Below are 19,249 nucleotides of genomic sequence, written 5' to 3' on the forward strand. Positions count from 1 at the left end.
TTATGGCAAGTCCTACTCTGTTTTGTACTTAGCAATTCATACTGGGTGGACACACACATCTAACAAACCATGGGATTACTTCTCTTTCTCAAGAAAGAAACAGAATGAAAATGAGAAGGCAGACAAGAAGAGTCCTGTATATGTAGTGCATATGTTTACATTCATACCCATTCTTGCAGTTTAACCAAATGAGCAGTAATTTCCAGGATAGTTTAGCATGGCCTACCGTACTTCGTGTGTCGTAAAGCCCCTGTTCACTACGACCGAAGCACAAGTGTAACGGCATTTCACTTTACGACAACCTAGGCCTTCAGTTTATATTTCGTTGAGCGCTTTTGTACGCTAGACGTTAGCATTCGTATCACTTGGAGAGTGCCAATATTTGCTCAAATACAATGGGAATAGAGGAAGAAGCGGACCGGACGCTCTTCATTAGAAATCTAGATGCAAGAGTGACGGAGGAGATTTTGTTCGAACTGTTTCTACAGGTGCTGTTGTTGCTAACGTTAGCTATAGCTAGTGAACGGCAATCGTATGATTAGCATAATACACATAATGCTAACAAATCGAAAGCGAGTTGATATTGCCCCAACATGTGAAATTATGAAGTGCGCAATAAGTGTGGCTCATTTACATATGTTGAAACGCGAATATTTGTTGTGCATACGCTGTTGACAATTTCAAGAGATGTTTACGGCAGCTATCGTTAGCTTTAGCTAGTTGTTTGTGTTACATTGATTTGACTGCTTTTTGCAGGCAGGACCTCTCATCAAAACAAAAATTCCAAAAGACTCGGATGGGAAACAGAAAACATTTGGTTTTGCCGTTTACAAACATGAAGTGTCCGTGCCATACGCCATGCAACTACTCGACGGGACATCGCTGCACGGCAGAACTCTTCATGTGCAGTTCAGATCAGGCGAGTTGACTTTGTTTTTTCTAACCAGTGAACAATTTTACGATTTGTCATACACAACCATTACTTAACACACTGTTTGACACGTGTAGAAGTAGCCCCAGAGTTTTGCACCCGTATTAGCATACATTCATTTACAGAAGTAACCGTCGTTTTCTCTGAAAGATGATTAACCGTAAATGTTTGAAAAGCCCAGAAGGCCGTTTAAAAATACACTATTAAAATTATTCACCTTATCCATGCGAGATGTCATGTTTTTGTGCCAGGTGAAAAGACTGTAATCAAATTCAAACAAAGACAAGAAATGATCACACTTTGCATAAAAAGATTCAGTCGTGATCTATTTCATGTCCATTCAGGTTAGCATGACAAACTAAACCCACAGCAAGTTAGCCCTCAGTGTCTAATTTCATAATGTACCTGATCAGAGGGCTCTTGATGCACAGTGACACCATACATGCTTAATCTGGCTTTAGCCAGGTTTAAGAAGGCTTGTTTGTTGGATTTAATTTCCTCATAATTGCTTGTTGAGTAAATACAAAAAATAAGGTATTCTTATGCAATTACTTTGAGGTATTTTCACTTCTGCTTGAAAAGCAGCAGCTCAGACAAAATTCTTGGGAGTTCCAGACAATATGGCTAATATTAGTACAAACCACACAGCATGACTGTTACTACTGTATCATCTGGTGAGTTAATAGAAACAGATGGTAGGAAATAACATAATAATAGTTATTATTTTGTCATTTTCTTATATTGCCATAATGTCTTTGAGGAAGACAACAAATTGCCATGCGCTCCTGTGAAACAGGTTAGTGCACATGGCAACCAATCTTGCTGTCATTGTGTGTTTTGTAAGACATGTCCTGTGACATTACCTCTGCCTCATCGTTGTAGAAGTTTCTTCAGGTGAAATGTTACTGTCATTAATTACAATACTGCTAAAGCATGGCAGTTTTGAGTCCCTCTGTTTATTTATTGTATCACACACTGTGACACATAAGAAAAGTATAAGACTGACGTGCTTGCACAGTGCTGCAGTTATTTTCAAACTTGAATTGTTTTGTCCTTTACTAATAAATTGTTTTGTTCTTTTTGCCCCATCATAGGTAGCAGCCATAGCAGCAGTCCAGGGAACTCGCAGAATTCAAGTCCTGCAAATACCCCAAATCCCCATGGCCAGAGGTAAGAATGTCTCACAAGCAATTTGTCCTGCAGTCCTTGACACAAAATCTGGTTACCATCAGAAACAGCGGCATTACAGCAGCTACTGGCTTTTCTTTGCCTCTCAGCCTCGTCATTATGATGATTCTCAGCTTCATCTTAAATGTGGTTGTTTCAAGCTATCTGAGGGGATAAGACAAACAACTGTAGCTGCTGAAAGTGTATTTTATTTCCTGTTTTCTCCATTTTTTTATAGTCATAGTTTATCAGTAGTTAATAATTTGGAGGCATGGCACTACTGTATGTTTGTACTTCCAGACTTTCTTTGTGTGTTGAATAAGTTCCCAAAGATGCTTCCTCCACATTGAATATTATTAAGACATGCTCGTTTTTCATGCTCTTGGCAGTGCCCTATGCACAAAAACTGGAGCTCTGGCATAAGATGTGGCATGAAATGGGATTGGACTGGTCTGTATTTATACATAAAGAAGACTTGGTGCGCAATCCTTTCCATGTTTCATGCCAAATTTCATGCAGCAGTGCCTGTTTAGGGCATTTGTTGGAACACTTGAAAGTACTGGCCCTATGGTTAAATAAGTCAGTATCACACCAATGTAATGTAGTCTAGATGAGCAATTCTGGACTTGTTTCAGCTAACATTCTCAAAACACACTGGTTGTCCACAAACCAACATTTCCAAAGGAGATGTTGTGCCTTCTACTGTTCATTTGATTTTAAGCAGCATGAGTGGCATTAATGCATCATTAATGCATACAAAGTCAATGAGAATTTAGAGTTATGGCACACGGACGCACATCTGCACTAGGCAGCACAATTTGAGGCCAACCCCCCCCCCCCCCCCCCAATTCTTGTGGAAAAAATTAGCCTAAAGTACAGTTATGAACAATCCACTGGTTGCAACATCAGTTGTCAGTTGCAGGTAAATCCATTCCCTTGGAAGTGCATCTGTCAGACTTTTTTGTCAGATAGTCCATCGCAGATCTTGGCACTACTCTCTTATCATTGTACAATGATGTTTCATTACTTGGTTTTTCAACGACAGCAGGGTACGTCCAACATGACTATTATCTTCAGCATTTTCCTAGTTGATTCCGCACTGGTAATATCTGGCTGATGTGGCTGGATGGATGAATTATGTGTTGTTATGTATGTTGTTGGACTTGAAATGCTTAGAAATGTTTGTCTGCCTGTATTCACAGGTGTTGATTTTAACATTGTACAGTGGATCTTTACGAAGGTTATTGTGTGGTTGGATCACACTTAATGAAAACGATATGAAACCACTGATGTATGAGCTTGTCACCTTTTCATTAATATTACCATCTGTATTTTTGCTGGCTTTACTGTTTGTGAAGCTTTATATTCCCAATGGCTCATTTCCATCCCTCTCTTGCACATCCAGCTGAATATACTGTGTGAATTTGGCTCAGAAATATTTTTTTCATAAAGCGATCTAACAAAATCTTAACACACATAACCTTTCTATAAATGCAAAATAGGTGAAATAAGGTCAAACCATGAACCATAATTAAAACATGTACTAAAAATAATTTGAATAATCAAATGTTGAAGTCAAACACAGGTTTGCTTTACTTTTACAGGACGCCGATCCAGTTCAGTTCTCCACCATATACTCCGCCGCCCCAAATGCAGAGGTCCTATTCATCTCCCGATAATCTGCAGAAGAATGTCATGGTAAGCTTTTTATGCTTTTATATTAAAACAATGCTGCATCAAAATAGTCACTATTTAAGTCGTGCTTGTTTTTAGTTAAAATGTGCCTCGGTTCCTCAGTAACACATGAAGGAATGTGAACAGTGTATATTTTGACAGGAATAGAAACGTGCTTTGTGGCCTCAATGAACCATACAAAACACAGGTCCTGTTATCTGTTGTTTTCCTTCATCTGTAGATGAGCAACATGTGGAATCTCCACATGCAGCAGCTTGAGCAGTTGAATGGCAGCCTCTCCAAGCCTCTGCAGAGGCAGCCGCCTGCGGGTGGAAATTCTGGTGGAGGTGGCTCAAGGCAACACGATAACACCCCCTATCGGCATCCGCAGTCCCAGATGAACAGCGGCGGCAGAAATCAGCGCTACGCCGATGAACCAGGTTCCCACCGTCATCAGCAACATGGCTACAGCCGGGACAGCTACCATCAGAACGACAGGAGTGGCAACCGTCACCATGACGGCAGAGGTGGCAACAGACATCATGATGACAGGGGTAGCAGCCGTGGCTACCAAGATAATAGATGGCGACGATACTGAGACACGTAAAGGATTTCTGTAAAGACTTCAGTTCTTCACAAATTTGTGGACAGTTTACTAAAAAAAAAATCATGAATTATGTTGACAGATTCACATGTATACTCAGGTTGTTTGTACATGATCCTACCAGTTTGAAGATTTAATAGCTTATGCCTTAGAGCCATTTTTGTTCACTTTTAAGGCGTTTTTAAATTCGTACACTTCTTTCCTGTGAGCTTTTCCTCACAGATGCTGAAAATATTCTGAGGGGAAGAACTGTGTTCTGTTATGAGAGCAAGGGAAAAAATCAGGCATGACTGGTAGTCAAAAAAAAAGTATTTAAAAAAAGATTTAGGATATTGGCCGGTTTTTATGTTATGCAAATAGTAAATGGTGCTCCCAGAACTTTGAAAATTCTTCAGGTACTTTGCAAAAAAGAACAACAAATTGTTGAGCTCAAGATTCCCACCAGCACCACTTTTACTGCAATAGGGCACCATCCTTTCTTAGCATTAGGTCTGTCCTTGCTCTTTCTAAAAAAAAAATGGGCTTTATTTTATTTTTTTATTCTGAGTCTGTAAGACTGTTTTAAAATGAACATTTTCATGAATGAACAAGCTCCTTTCATTTGATTGTTGCCCTGTCTTTCATCTGGCCACAACACGAATGCCTGGGTCTCGGCTGTTCACCATGAATGCTATTTACAGCTCTTTGTGTATGTGACTAAGTGAACTAAGTGAGCTATTGTATGTTGATGCTACATGCAGTAATGCATGCACACATGGCCTTATCTGCACCTATAAATGGCCCACGTGTAACTAATACACTTGTGCAGTGGGTTATGAAGTAATCTACAGGTGGCGCCACACACGTCCTTTTATTGAATCAATTAAGATGTTAAATATAACTGAGCCACATGATCAGCTCCTACATCTGACCTTTCTATTTACAATGCTTTCATGTCTGTACATGGATTTGACACCCAGCCCATTCACTTTACAACATGCAATTATGTTGAAGTTTATTTCTTGTTTACCAGAGTTGAACACAGCGATATCGTGTTCTCTTTTATCAGAAGAGTCTTAACACCAGTTTGTAAAGGTTTTGGTCAATTTACAGATGTGAAAGAAGTAGCCTAGGCTATTGTCCCATCCCAGACTTAGCAGCACTTTGATCCTTAACATCTCATGTTGCGATCAGCTTTTCAGGATTGATGCCCCAGTGTCTCTGTTCGGGCTTGCTTACAACAAAGTGATGATCAAATCCCTTAATGTCCGCGTTGAGGTCATAATCTACCCTTCCGAAAGTGCTTATGCCTCTAACAGCGGCTCCCGCGCTGTATCGACAACTATGTCCCCCAATAAATCTCCCAGTGTCCAAAAGTGGAGGTGCATTTGCACCCTCTGCTCTAAGCTCTGTGTCTTGCCTGTAATCTGCCTCGTGTCAGATTGCATCCTGGTACTCCCACATCGCTCTAATAGAGAGTATCCTCTGTTCGGTGTCAGTACTAGGAAGGCCCTTATTACGCTTCTGGCTGTGGCATAACTCTTTTAATTGGTTGATCTGCCTGGCGTCTCCAGCCCTGCAGCGGGCGGATTAGAGAGGCCGCTCAGTAGCCGCTGCCGTGTGGACTTATATAGAAGCGTGTCTCCTGAAATGATCCACTTCCAAACACCCAGAGACCCTCCCTCTCCAGCAGTCCCGCGCCGCCGTGACAAGATGCCTGCAGCCGTGATTCCCGGATCTTGGCACCAGGTTGTAGGGTTCATTGGTGCCACAGTAGCCCAAGACACAGGCCTTACTTAACTGGTCAAATTCTGTGTGTTTTCATGCAATCTTAATTCCATTAAAAGAGGTGTCAAGGTAGGAGATTGCCATGATTTTGAATGATCCATATATCGTCGGGTTCGCTGAGATCAGTAAATGCATTATAGTGTATTGTTAGACTACATGCATTTACTTAAGTGAAAGCGAACAGAAATGACGTTTGACTCAAAATAATGAAAGAAAGATTTACAGTGAAAGTATCTGATCAGAAAAGTTCTTGACATTTTAGTTGAAAGATTTTAGTTTAAAATCTTACGTTTAACCCCCCCCCCCTTTTTTTTCAGTGGCTTCCCTCTCCACCCGACCCTCAAAAAGTAACACTTGCTCCACAGCAGTTGTTCTCATCTCCCCCTCTTTGATCAAACCTCTGAAAAGTAGCCGAGCTCTCCCGTGCAGAGCTCCCATATTTCCTCCTCCATAATCCTCCACGCTTTGAACACGGCGGCTTCGGAGGCTCAGGCCGCCAGCGAGTTCAATTTATTTCCAATTCTTGTGACTGTAATCGCCCCCCCCCACCTCGGGGACACAGACATTACTTGAAACCCCACCTGCACCGAGTTTCCTCACAGTGATGATTCGGCTTACAGTGTAGTTAAATTACATGTAAATTGTTTAAAAAGATGTACCAAGTATTTTTATTACCTCCTCTACATAAATTTTCAAAGAAAGATCTGCACAAATCTGCAATGTCTGAATGAGATCTCGCAGAAAGAAGTCAAATAAGAAATAAAACATAAACATTATGAAAAGGCAGATTTATAGGAAAATAAAACGATGGAAAAGGCACAACAGGTTTGTGTCAGGGAGAAGCATGTGGAGAGATTCAGCCTGTCAGGGGAATTGAACGTGCCCGGTATGTGAGGTATTTCCTCACATTAATGTCAGACTCATCAGCCCGGAGCCGACACTGATAGCCACTACATTTTCTGAAAGCCTGTTTGATCTGACTGGCAAAAAAAAACATTTTAAAAAGGATTTTATCGTTGGATCAGTCTCACGCTGTGCCAAACCAGAACTTGGAAAAGGAATTGCAGGTGCTCTTGCTCTTATTTCGTGGTATTTTATTTGAGATATGTTTTTAGTAAGACAGTCTTTTGTTCGGCGTGCCTTCATGCCATGCGCGCACGCAATTGTTGATTCATAGCCTAATAAATCATAACTGCATTCGTCAGTTTAGCTGGCAAGTCAATAAAGAAAATAAGATAACTGACTAGGCCTTTAACCGCAGCTCTGGCTACTGACTTCTTCGGAAGTAGCCTCTAATGTTAGTGTTTAACTTGTATAACAATTGTGCTATTTTTTGAAAATGAAATATTATTATTATTATTGTTGTTATTGTTATTATTAATACAATAATAATCCAGTTTAAAGAATTATAGCAAAGGTTTACACAGTTGAATCTTGTCATGTGTCATGCTTCGTGTTTCTGCTCTCGACACAGGACGCAGTCGCTTTAGAAATGAAAGGTTTAAGAATTGAAAAAGAAAGAGAGGAAGGACGGAGCCACCATTACCCTTACTGGTTTAATCCGCCTTGGCATGTGGCATTTTACGTTTTACGTTCAGTTTGAGTCCAAAGTTAAAATATCGAACAAATTAGATTGTGTGTTGTATGTCTAAAGCAAACTTAGAATAAAATACGTTTTAAGTTTAGGTAATTAGAAAATAAGTTAACACGGGTTTACAAATAGTGCAGCATAAAACACTTGAAACAAAGAAACTTAATGTTGGTTAAAATGAATCAATACCACAGAGGTCTTTGGGTTTGATCTAATACTTTGATAATAATACCAGATTTAAAATATACTATTTGTAGCCTATTGATTGTGTTATGATCCTGAAAATATGGGCGAACCCTGACGAAATACATAACTTTAGAGTCGAATTAACAAATTGTACCACTAATAAGTCCAAGAAATCACAGAGGAGAAAAAAGAGAAAAAAAAAATTTGGTGGTGGTGGTGGTGGTGGTGGGGGGGTATTAGGGAGGTGGCCATATGTATGTACAGTTCATGAGTGTATTTGTAAAAGAGAGAGAGAGAGAGAGAGGGAGAGGGAGAGAGAGAGAGGGAGAGATGCGTTCAGGGATGGTTTATATAGCAGTGGGTGTGAGCACAGATCAGTCAGTCAGTTCATTACCACGGTGGCGCTCTGCGCACCTCAAGTTGAAGGCTACTGATCGACACTTCAGGGAAAGCTGAACTGCGTTTTCTAAGACAAACAATGACTTATTTAAACGCATGAGCTCCAGTAGTCGCACTTTCCACACGGTTCAACCCGCACAACCTTAGATATTAGTGAAGTAACATATCGCTCAGCGAAGACAGCGCACGGCGCACAGGGACAGATCATGCACTGTCAAGCCGAGTTGAGGCTCTCCTCCCCCGGGCAGCTGAAGGCTGCCAGGCGGCGCTACAAGACTTTCATGATTGACGAGATCCTCTCCAAGGAGACTTGTGATTATTTTGAGAAACTTTCTCTCTACTCGGTGTGCCCTTCGCTCATTGTACGGCCGAAGCCTCTTCATTCATGTTCGGGTAAGAAGACTCATTTTTTTTTTACCTAATTAAGAAAGAAACAAATTAGAAGAAAAAAGAACTGAAAGACAGTTTGCATTTGCACATTTGTTGGAAAATAAAAATAGGTTATTTGTAAATTCTGACACTTACGCATGACATCAATTTTATTAATATATTTATTATTTGGATTTGGAAAAGATGATACATTTTAATGGCGCATGGATCAGGAAATATGGATTTACAGTGCAAAAACTTTACATCTTATATCAGCTGGGTGAAAATTATATTGTCTGTCTGCACTGGAGTGTGTGGTTGGTTATGCTGGTGTATTGACAAAATGTGTGTAGTGTTATAAAATTGTAATTATTATTATTTTTTAAATATTGAAATTTTGAATGATCACAACGCATCCTTTGCTTAATTTATCCGATTTGTCATTTAAATTTGCAGGTGTGCATCATAAGCTCTTTTTCAAGGAGTAGTTTAAAATGAATCACAATTCATTTACACATCCTTCCTCCGAAAGTTGCATGAGCGACTTCTCCTTCCTCACTCTGTACTTTTCATTATAAATCTCTGCAGTGTTTAGTGTTGAAAATCAAAGTCGTGGTAGAGCGAGTGAATGTCAGTGATGCTTCAGGGCTTTTGTTGGGCACAACCTGACGAATGAATTGATAAGTCATTGCAGTTACACATAAAAGTCAGTGACGAGGCAGTAGGAGAGATTCAAAAAAGTCAAATCTCACTCTAGAAGCCTGTGGTTACTAAACTGTAGTCTTTAGTCTATTTGGTCTCATTTAATATGGATTAATATGGATTAATATGGGTGTTCTGCTTAACCAAAGGCCTTCCCTAATGACTCTTGCTGCTGCTGGACATTTACAAATGGGAGGATTGTATCTTGTTAGTGCGCTAATACAACACAGACGTGTATGTGACCTAGAACAAAGTAAATTTGTGCACAAAAAAACATGTAATTTACAGTGACGTCAGTCATACCACCCTTGAAAGGATTAATTATACTGTACGCTGATACAGAAGGAAATATATAATGGAAACTTACTAACTAGTGATTCAACCAATACACTTTAAAGCTGATTCCTTTGGATGATAATCTCTCTCCTCCTTTCAGTACGATGGTTAGAATTATCACTAGATCTCTACATGATAAATATATATATATGTATAGAATGAATAGACTGACAGATTTTGCAGCCCTTCAGTTTTGTCTTGTACTTGCTTTAAATGACCAAAATAGTATGACAAAGCCCAGTTGGCACAGCACATGGTATCATGTCAAAACAAAACGTCTTGACTGAGTCTTAATTGTAATTCCAGATGAGTCCAAACAACTCAAAGGCTACTGCACACTCTAGTAACCATTAGGATAATTGCTCTGAAGTCTGAAATAATAGCCACTGCAATTTGATGATGACAGCGGTGTGTGGATAAAAATAGGGGAAGCAATTCCCTCATCCCTCTGATATGGATTGGTGTATGCTAGAGGGCACTATGACTGGCACCCTTCTGTTCGGATGGATAGAGTAACCCGCCCTGCATATCAGAACACTGTGCCCACCACTTATTTGTAGCTGCGGGGGTGTGAGACACAGTATATTCCCTAACATCAATGGCTTTTAGTGCTTGATATAGAAGCTGGCGGGCTTACAGGTCCTGGGCCTAAGAGAGGCGGCTGGCCCCTGCATGGCCCCTCAACAGTGAAAGTTGACTTCTTCATTCTGTAAAGGAAGGGATGCTATAACCTCCTGCTGCCAGTGGAGGCCGCTGAAAGACAGTGATGTCACTAATGTTCCCTGAAGGAGTTGGAAATAAATTAATTGTTGGTTCTTTATTGTTTATCATCAGTGTGTGCCACTCAAACATATCTTCCTCCTGCATTTTGTCCTGTGACACTTTAATTGTGAATCTCGGTCCATTTTTATTTGACTGAAATGAAATACAGACCCTCATTTCGGACTGTAAAAGTGACTAATATACTTGTGGAGTTAATTCCCCATCAGTTACAGCAGGATCAGGACGTAATGGCAGGTTACAATATTTCATTTGGAGTCCCATCTCTCAGCAGGACCCAGGGCAGGGCTTTTAGTGGTGTTTTCTGGAAGAGGTGAGAGAGATTAAGATCAACTGTGGTGTAATCTCCCTTGACAGCATGATGAAAAATAAAAAACAAAAAAGGAGTGTGTGCAGCCCGCAGGCCGCTGCGTACTGGCTTGGTACTGGCTGAGGGCTTATAGAAGAAATCCAAGTGAGCAAAAGGGTTTTCATCCCATCTTAAACCCTAATCCGCTGCAGACAATAAAGTCTCCCATTAAGCATAAAACCGTCTTGAGAAGGTTGATTACATCCATGTCAACACATACAGGCAGGCAGGTATGCACACACACACAAAGACTAAATGCGCACACATCTTCCATCTTCAGTTAAGGATAATGCTTGACAACCTGTCACCTCCCTGCCATTTCCACACAACCACTGCCATCAGATTTTTCTATCTCGACAAAGGATCAGTAATAAATCAGTTCTAAAAGTAGTTTATGCTACGGGCTGATTTCAGCTGCCACAGGAAGACCTGTGTGGATCAGGTTCCAGATTAAATAGTTAACGCTTATGTTTAATGTAATGCCTTTTGCGGGGCGTACAGTTTCAGCTGGAGAAGTTTGTCAGGGTGCCTAGGAAAACACTACGACAATTAAACTCAACAAGATGCTCTTGACACTTTCCTTCTGCAATTTGTTGCAAACTGGCATCAAATCTCCAATCTGTCGTGTCCTGAAGGTGAATGAGTCTAATTAAAGCAATGAGTTTAGACACATAAAGAAGCTACGTGGCCTGTTGCCCTTCCCACCCTGATAATATTTGTTTTGCACTCAAAGGGCAAGGCCAAAAAACAAAACAACCTGTTTAATTGAGCAGCTCTCTAGCTGTCACCATGCAGTTTATTCCCAAAACATATCAAAAGTACACCTGTCATAACTAAGCAATTAATCATCCATTTCAGCATCCCATTGACAAAAAAGAGTGAGAGAAGAAGAGAAGATGTTGTGATAGGGAGCAGACCGGAGCGGGAAATATTCATCATGATTTCAAATATCATGTCATAATACCTACATGATCAATAGAGCAAATTGTTGGTATTAGAAGGAATGCTTAACAAACAGCTCTTCTTGATCTATTCTTAGCTGGTATGTCTTCTGTAATGGTTACGATAAGCACTTGTGCCAGTCCTTACATTCCGACTGTGATTATCAAGAGTATCAGTGTGCTTTTGCACGGGGCTGAGTTGCACTCCTGCAGCTACTCAAACAGTTTATTTGTAGACTATTGACAGGACACTGACACTTGTCAACAACATGTCAGAGAGACGGCTTCGCTGTCAGTGGAAAGTCACCACGAGGGCTGACATTTCCCTCTTCGCTCTCTCTCTCTCTCTTTCTCTCTCGTACTCCCTCTGAGGGACTGTCCGGAGACAACTTCAAGCTCTTTGTTGACAAGAGATTTTACTGACAATCGTGAAAGACAAACTGGGATGTTTTTTTTTCGCTTTCAGAATGACACAAGGGAGACTTAACACGGAATTCCTCGTAAAGGAGTTCAAACATTAAATGAGATGATTCGTCACAACATTTATACAGGTCTGATTTACGGAGAGAGAAGCTGAGAGCAGTTGAAACGCAGAGGTATAAACGGAGAGCAAGAGCATGTAGCCAGAGTAAAGAGGTCTTCTTGTCTAGACCTGTTGCAATAGCAGCAATCTCACGTTGGCGGATTAGTGATGACCTCAGTGCCTTAGCCATGATGTCATGATGAGCCCAAGGCAGTGTCTGGTGTGTGTGTGTGTGTGTGTCTGTACATGTGTGTAGAGCAACTGTGCTACCTGAATGTGCACTTATGCTCCTCATGCTTGACTTACATCCAGTAGTGGGGTTCATTGTGGATTTGTGCACAGCGTATATGTGTAAGCATCTGAATTCATGTCTTACTTCCTGTAAGATTAGAAATGTAGACATGCTTCACCTTCTTCTCTTTGTCTTTTTAACATTTGTACCGAAACCATATTTTCACACCCGCCTGAAGGAAGAAAAGCAGAACTGCTGAAAACGACAGAAAACAATCATGAAACAGCAATAAAAAATCAAAGTCAATGTCTGACTCTATGCCTCCTGTGGGTATTGGTGTATGTGTGTGTCTGTGTCCGTGTGTCTAGTTTGTCTGTTGTGGTCGATGAGGAGATTAAGGCGACAGATCTACCACAGACAACCAGGAACACACACTGCGTGTGTTAGTGTGTAACAACCTCCTATTTTCTCTGTTCCATTGCAGCTTTTTATCACCCTCTATATCTTCCTCCTCTACTCCTATAACCCCCCGTGTCCTTTCTGCTGCTCCTTATCAGCCCATGCATTACAGTCTGCGCTGTGCTCAGTTGGCTTGTAAATTTTGGTTAAGGGATCGGTTTTATACTTGAAACAGTGAGGATTTTTCTGGCAGATATTATATTCACTTTGGTTGACCCACCACATCCTCTCGGCCAACCTCCTGGTCTCCTTCCCTCCAACCTTGGCTCCAGACAAGTGTTACTTTTTATTGATTCTGGCGTCTTGCTGCTTCTGTCTGCGCTGATAAAGAGCAAAATTGTGTGCGAGTGTGTGTGTGTGTGTGTGTGTGTGTTTGCATATGACTGCGTACATGAGCAGGAGTGAGAGAAATTGCAAGAGAGGGAGAGAAGTTTATTAGCTGAACAGTGTTTGATTTAGCTTTTTGGATTTTATTACAGCTCATACTGTGTCTGAATGTGTCTGTGTGTGCATGTACATCATGCTGTCAGGCTCAGCATGTGCATGTGGTTTTGTGTTGGGAAGCCAGTTAGTATTTAACAACCTCTGAAAAATAATCAGTCATTTGAAGGGTTCAGAGGAGCGGTGTAAAACACAGTCTGCGTCATTGGGATCACGGCCCTCTACATGGAGGAGGTCAAAAGTAAAACACTTTTCACAGCAAACACAGGGCAATTAAACAGGAACCTGTCTAAGCAATTACAGCGTTCGATAATGGTACAACCAAGGTGACTGAGAGGCACATAAGAGCTCACTAAAAACTCACAGTGATTCAAAAGCATATCTATTCGTTCTCCTTTTTTCTCCCACTGGACTTTATTGCATTTCTGTGTGTCTGTCATCTGACGCACTGTCTCTGCTCTTCCAGGCTCCTCGTCACTACGTGCCTACCCTTTCCTCTCAGTGATCACGCGACAGCCCCCCCACCTCCCCCAGCCGTCATCTCCGGGCGGGGTCCCCTCGCACCTGCCCTTGCTCTCCCCGCAGCACCCGCGAGGCTCCGAGCCCTCCCCCAGCCAGACGCCCCTCAGCATCAGCAGCGAGTCGGACACGGAGCGCAGCACGCCCCGCCTGAAGAAGCCCCGTCGCAGCCGCACCATCTTCACCGAGCTGCAGCTGATGGGCCTGGAGAAGAAGTTCCAGAAGCAGAAGTACCTGTCCACACCTGATAGGTCAGTCCAGTTGAGAAACATGCACCTGATTGGATAGGTTGAGGTAGATTTGAATTGCAGTAAGTCTGGTGCACATACAGGAGAATACACAAAACACCAACACACAATGAGAGCTGAAACAGCACACCACATGAAAGCACATAAATATAAAATGGTAGGCCTAAATCATACCTATGCTAACCTCAATGCTACCTAAAATCATTTTGTGACTAGGTTACAAACCACTGATGTGTGACTAACACCACAGGTATTGAATTTCAACCAGATGTAAAAAAGCTATCAGAGTCATATAAGCGCCGCTCAACTGTGACATTTTGATAACTGGAATAGAGCGCGTTTTGAAAGTACCGTACACGCACGCACATTCACAAAGCCACAACTGCAACGATCAGGCAGTGGTTAACCTAACATCATAATTTTTGATTTATCCTGTGGGGAATGTCTCATGTAATGTGAATTTGTCTAAGCCAGAGCATTACCTCAGCATTCTAGTTGAGACAAGAGTAACGCTTTAACCCAGAGCTCTCGAACAGCAAAAAGGCCCAACAAAGAAACACTGCCTCATTCAAGAGAACGGGGACGACGGCCAACTCAAGCAAACAGAAATGTATTACATTGATTTACTGCCAATCATTTCACACATGTGCAGGTGTACATAAAGTTCATTTTGCTTTCTACAATAAGATGAAGTAATCTGCATGTTAATATCTGTGTCTTAAGTTCCATTCTGTGGGTCGTTTTTGGGACCTGACATGAGGTTAGGTTATATTTTCCAGTTTTATTGTACGCCTCACTTTTATATTTGGCCTGCAGGCTACTTTCCATTATGAGCCAGAATAGTATTGAACCGTATATGTTGTAAAAAGCTTTCCTTTACATGCGCGGTAGGAATTTGAAACTGCTTGTGAACCTTTGCATCAAGTAGAGATCGGATGTTTGTACACTCTACCCTCGTTACTCATCTGCAGTATGTTTTTTCACACTGCGAGTAAATCCGTGGTTATTAAAAGGTGCAAATAACTGGCTTCATGTACAGTATGTTGATGCATTTAGACAGGCAAATAGCTGCACTTTCCACGCAGACATCTCAAACATTGTGTCCTCTCTGCAAAGTATCTGTGTACCACATCTAATCTGAAAAAACATTAGCATATTTGGAATAAAGCAGATTTATTTGTCATTCCATTTACATCCCATCCGCAGGGAAAACTCCCACGATGCATTATTAAATATATCACATCTTGGCTTGCCTGGAGCCGTTGGAAAGGCGCCAAGCCTCATCTTAAAGCAGAAGCCCCGAGGCTGAGCACAACTCGGTGATCAAAACCAACCACTCATACGGATGGCTGTGCCAAAATACTGTGTCCTGTCAAAATATCCGATTCTGACACTGTGTTGAAAATTAATTAAACACCCAGCTGGTGGAAAAACATCAACAGAGAAAAACCCCCCTTTAAAGCGCCACATCAAAGGTGTGGCGTGCTCCCCACTTTGGTTTGTTATGATCCAAAGATAACTTTACTTTTCTCTCCCTTTTTCTTGGCTTGGAACCTCCGCGGTCTTGAACTGAGACTATGCACGGGGGCGGGAGGAGCCTAAACCAAAAATATCCCTGAAAAAGACTTTAAATTATTTATATTACAGAGCAATAATGGTTTTATGCAGCTTCCAATTATAACAATTAGTGCCTTAATAATCCTCACTGTCATCATCATCGTCATCATCATCATCATCATCATCATTATGAGAAGGTATTCAGATACACCCAGTATTGCCTTGTGAAAGGTGTGAGAGTGGAACAAAATGGCGGTCTTGCAGTAGCCTGGAGGGAGTAACTCAAATACTGTTTGTGGCTGTAAGTGTGTGGTTTCTCTCCATTGAGAACTAATGACCATAAATAAGTAGGGTGTTTTCCTTCTCTGCAATTACTTTTCCTTGCCTCCAGTTGTTGAACTGCCATAGATTGGGGCATGTATGATGTGAACTTTGATAGACAGCTTGATTGACTGTATGTCTGGTGTTTTTTGAAGCACATACACATATACACAAGCCACACGTAGCCCTTTATGTAAGGTATAGGGTTATGTAGACAATCCCATGAATCTCAGTGGTTCGTTGTTGCTCTGCTTTTTAGATTCTGTTCACGCCTTTTCTCTGTCTCGGCTTCCACTTTCACCATCAAATGAAAGTCAGTTCCTTTCACTGGGGGGTGGTGGGGCTGAGAATCCCTTCATCTGACTGTTAAAGACTTTGAGAAGAGCAGGGAAGAGGAAGTCTCATTTAAAAAAAACCCTGATAACTGCTCCTTTCCTTTACAAATGGATGCCTTGTTCACTTTATCTGTCCCTTCCTGTGGTATCACATTACACACCAACCAATAGCCCTATTAGTCATGGATCAACACATGTGGTGGATGCATTCAAAATTTTCTCCAACAGCTCCAATCGTCTAGCTACAAGTGCTGTGATTGGATTACTGCCCTCGGTACAGATGTTTCCTGAGCTGCAGGTGTATAGTGTCAAACTCGAGCTACGAGCAAATCAGCTTTGATGTGAGATTCAAAGAGTTAAGAGTGTAAGAGAGGCCTTATACTGTACTTAAGCTTGCAATGCTGGCAACTTCTATAGGCATAAAGCTGCATTATACACTTGGTGGAAAGGTAAAAACCACAATTAGTGTCAAGATCATTTCTATGTTTTCCTGTCAGTGGGAGTAAAAAGACAGGGATGTTACTGCCTGTGGCTTTTGGGAAAAGTGATGAAACATGCATGTGAATAATATGGTGTATTGTTTTGTTGTGATTTTGCAGGTTAGACCTGGCCCAGTCACTTGGTCTCACACAGCTCCAGGTGAAGACATGGTACCAAAACAGGCGTATGAAGTGGAAGAAAATGGTAAGAGACCGTACCTCAGTAAAGCCTGGCAGGTCTGGGAATAGTGATTGTTGGAAAAACGAAGGGGAAAAATTAATTACTTTCATTTATCTTTTCTGTCATCCTTAAAAGTAAAATGTTCATCCAAAAGTGTGGCTTTGATTTTACTGCGCTATAATAGTAAGAGACGTGAATGGTAGGTAGCAGTATGGCAGGAAGAGAGGCTGTGGTGTGAGGTGTGACCGATGACGACGGCAGTGGGAGCAAACACTTTTGTAGAAGGGTCAACAACTCGGAGAACAAAAAAGACCTGAAATCGTTAAAGATAAATGAGTGCACAAGGGGCAGCCAGCAGCAATATGTCTTCTCTTAATTACTATAATAGCAAGCATTGCCGTCGACTGCTGCTGCCATTTATTACCAGAGGAGTCCACTAAGATTGTCTGTGTGTTATTCTAGGTGCTCAAAGGGGGTCATGAGGCCCCGACTAAGCCCAAGGGAAGACCCAAGAAGAACTCCATTCCCACCACAGAGGAAATAGAGGCTGAAGAGCGAAGAATGAAGATGGAGACAGAGGAGAGGATGGGGAGGGCGGCTGAGAAAGCAGCGCTGGCTCACGGAGGAGAGGCATCTCAGCTTGAACCTCAAGATCTCAGTTCAGAAACTCACAATCCAGCCGCAGCGTTGGAGGGATGTGAGCGAGAGCTGTCAGAGACTAACGCAGCCAGCTAAGCAAGAACAAAACAACCAAAGACTAATGCCAACCTGAAAACAAATAGTGCCTCAGGATCACTGTAAAAAGCCTGTGTGGTGTTTAGAGCCATCTGCTTTAGGAATTTGACTGGAAACATATTGGTGGCATCCAGTCTTTACCTAATGTAGCCTTTAATTTTTTGTGTATTGGAAAATGTACCATATAAAGAGCTAAAATGCATAGACACCGACTGCACTGGTGAAAACTTGGCCTTTTAAAAAACTGTATTTGAGCAGGTCCCTGGTATAAGGAGTGTGAATCTGTCAAATCCAAACAGGCCCATCAAAGCAAAACATGTGCCAAGCATCACCTTATTGTGCATTACAACCATGAAAGATCACACACACCACCGATCCTCAAAGCTGCCTCACATAGTGCATGTGCCAAAATATCAAGGTTTGCCTTACTGTAGTGTCTCTATGTATCTATGTATTATATATCACTTCACTGCCAAAAACTATTATATTGAATGGCTACAGTGCCTTGTCGGTCTCAGAGGAAAGCTTTTGAAGTGTTGATAAAATAACTATCAAATGCAAGTATATTTTTTACAGTGATTTTTGATTACAAGTGCCGTTTTTGGAGACAGAGCTGTAAAGTTCCGAAAAGAACACTTCTATGTTTAGATTGGAGTTCTTCCGTAAAGCTTTAAGGCGCAAATGTTGTCATTGTTTGCTCAGTAAAGCTTGCATTTTTATTTTTTCAATCTGAAGATCAATATTTCTGCCAAGCCATACACTGTATCATACTGTAGAAATGTGTATAAAGTATAAAATATATGGTCTTTCGGATATATATATATGTAAAACAGTATTTTCAACTGCTGTTTTAAATTGGATTAAAATAGTTTGTATGTATGATGTTACTGCCGTCCCTGATCTTTTTTTCTTCTTTCATGGGAGTCGGGGCGACTCTGCTGTCTGCCACGAGGCCACTAAGACTCTTAAGCTGTCAGAGATTCTCAGAAGGAATAAATCATAGCCTGTGCCAAAGATACACGGCAAACGCTGAACATTTAAAATCTCAAAGACGTCTTCAGCCTGCAGGCTTTGCATGAGTACCCCAATCAGTATGTTAGGCTTGCATTAACATAACGCTGTCTCCAACTGCCTGTCACTGACTTCTCTACCCACTTCAAACTCGACCTTCTTCCCTCACAAAGATTTGTAATTAAAGAGTTTCACTTTTTGAATTATACAGATTTATTTTTATTTGTTATTGTTTCATATGAAAAGTGCAGTATTTTTCTGATGTAAATAATGCTTGTTTGGTAAGCTTGTTTGCAGTTTTTTTTAGGTTTGTGTACAATAATTTTTACTATATACTAGTGTGTGTTTATGTATTTAAATACACCTAATAAAATAACAATCCTTTAAATTCCACTTGGTATTATTTGGTGCA

General features: G+C 41.2%; 2 protein-coding genes across 2 annotated transcripts; both read left to right on the forward strand.

Moving 5' to 3' along the window:
- The first annotated feature begins 347 nt into the window (after window positions 1-347).
- Window positions 348-4,979, forward strand: rbm7 (RNA binding motif protein 7). Its single transcript, XM_070906165.1, has 5 exons — window positions 348-488; window positions 757-923; window positions 2,030-2,101; window positions 3,703-3,796; window positions 4,014-4,979. The coding sequence occupies exons 1-5, from the start codon at window positions 396-398 to the stop codon at window positions 4,368-4,370; spliced, it is 783 nt and encodes a 260-aa protein (XP_070762266.1). The 5' UTR covers window positions 348-395; the 3' UTR covers window positions 4,371-4,979.
- Window positions 4,980-8,366: 3,387 nt separating this feature from the next.
- barx2 (BARX homeobox 2) lies at window positions 8,367-17,826 on the forward strand. Its single transcript, XM_070906388.1, has 4 exons — window positions 8,367-8,712; window positions 13,918-14,221; window positions 17,031-17,115; window positions 17,554-17,826. The coding sequence occupies exons 1-4, from the start codon at window positions 8,526-8,528 to the stop codon at window positions 17,824-17,826; spliced, it is 849 nt and encodes a 282-aa protein (XP_070762489.1). The 5' UTR covers window positions 8,367-8,525.
- Window positions 17,827-19,249: the final 1,423 nt, after the last annotated feature.

Source organism: Enoplosus armatus, chromosome 5, assembly GCF_043641665.1.
Source record: "Enoplosus armatus isolate fEnoArm2 chromosome 5, fEnoArm2.hap1, whole genome shotgun sequence".
NCBI lineage: Eukaryota > Metazoa > Chordata > Actinopteri > Centrarchiformes > Enoplosidae > Enoplosus > Enoplosus armatus.

Bases quoted from the DNA above. Each gene is read 5' to 3' on its own strand.
- rbm7 (XM_070906165.1), top strand. From the start codon at position 396: ATGGGAATAGAGGAAGAAGCGGACCGGACGCTCTTCATTAGAAATCTA. The intron at 924-2,029 runs GTTGACTTTGTT...CATCATAGGTAG, and splicing joins GTGCAGTTCAGATCAGGCGA to CAGCCATAGCAGCAGTCCAG. The intron at 2,102-3,702 runs GTAAGAATGTCT...TTACTTTTACAG, and splicing joins CCAAATCCCCATGGCCAGAG to GACGCCGATCCAGTTCAGTT.
- barx2 (XM_070906388.1), top strand. From the start codon at position 8,526: ATGCACTGTCAAGCCGAGTTGAGGCTCTCCTCCCCCGGGCAGCTGAAG. The intron at 8,713-13,917 runs GTAAGAAGACTC...CTGCTCTTCCAG, and splicing joins GCCTCTTCATTCATGTTCGG to GCTCCTCGTCACTACGTGCC. The intron at 14,222-17,030 runs GTCAGTCCAGTT...GTGATTTTGCAG, and splicing joins TACCTGTCCACACCTGATAG to GTTAGACCTGGCCCAGTCAC.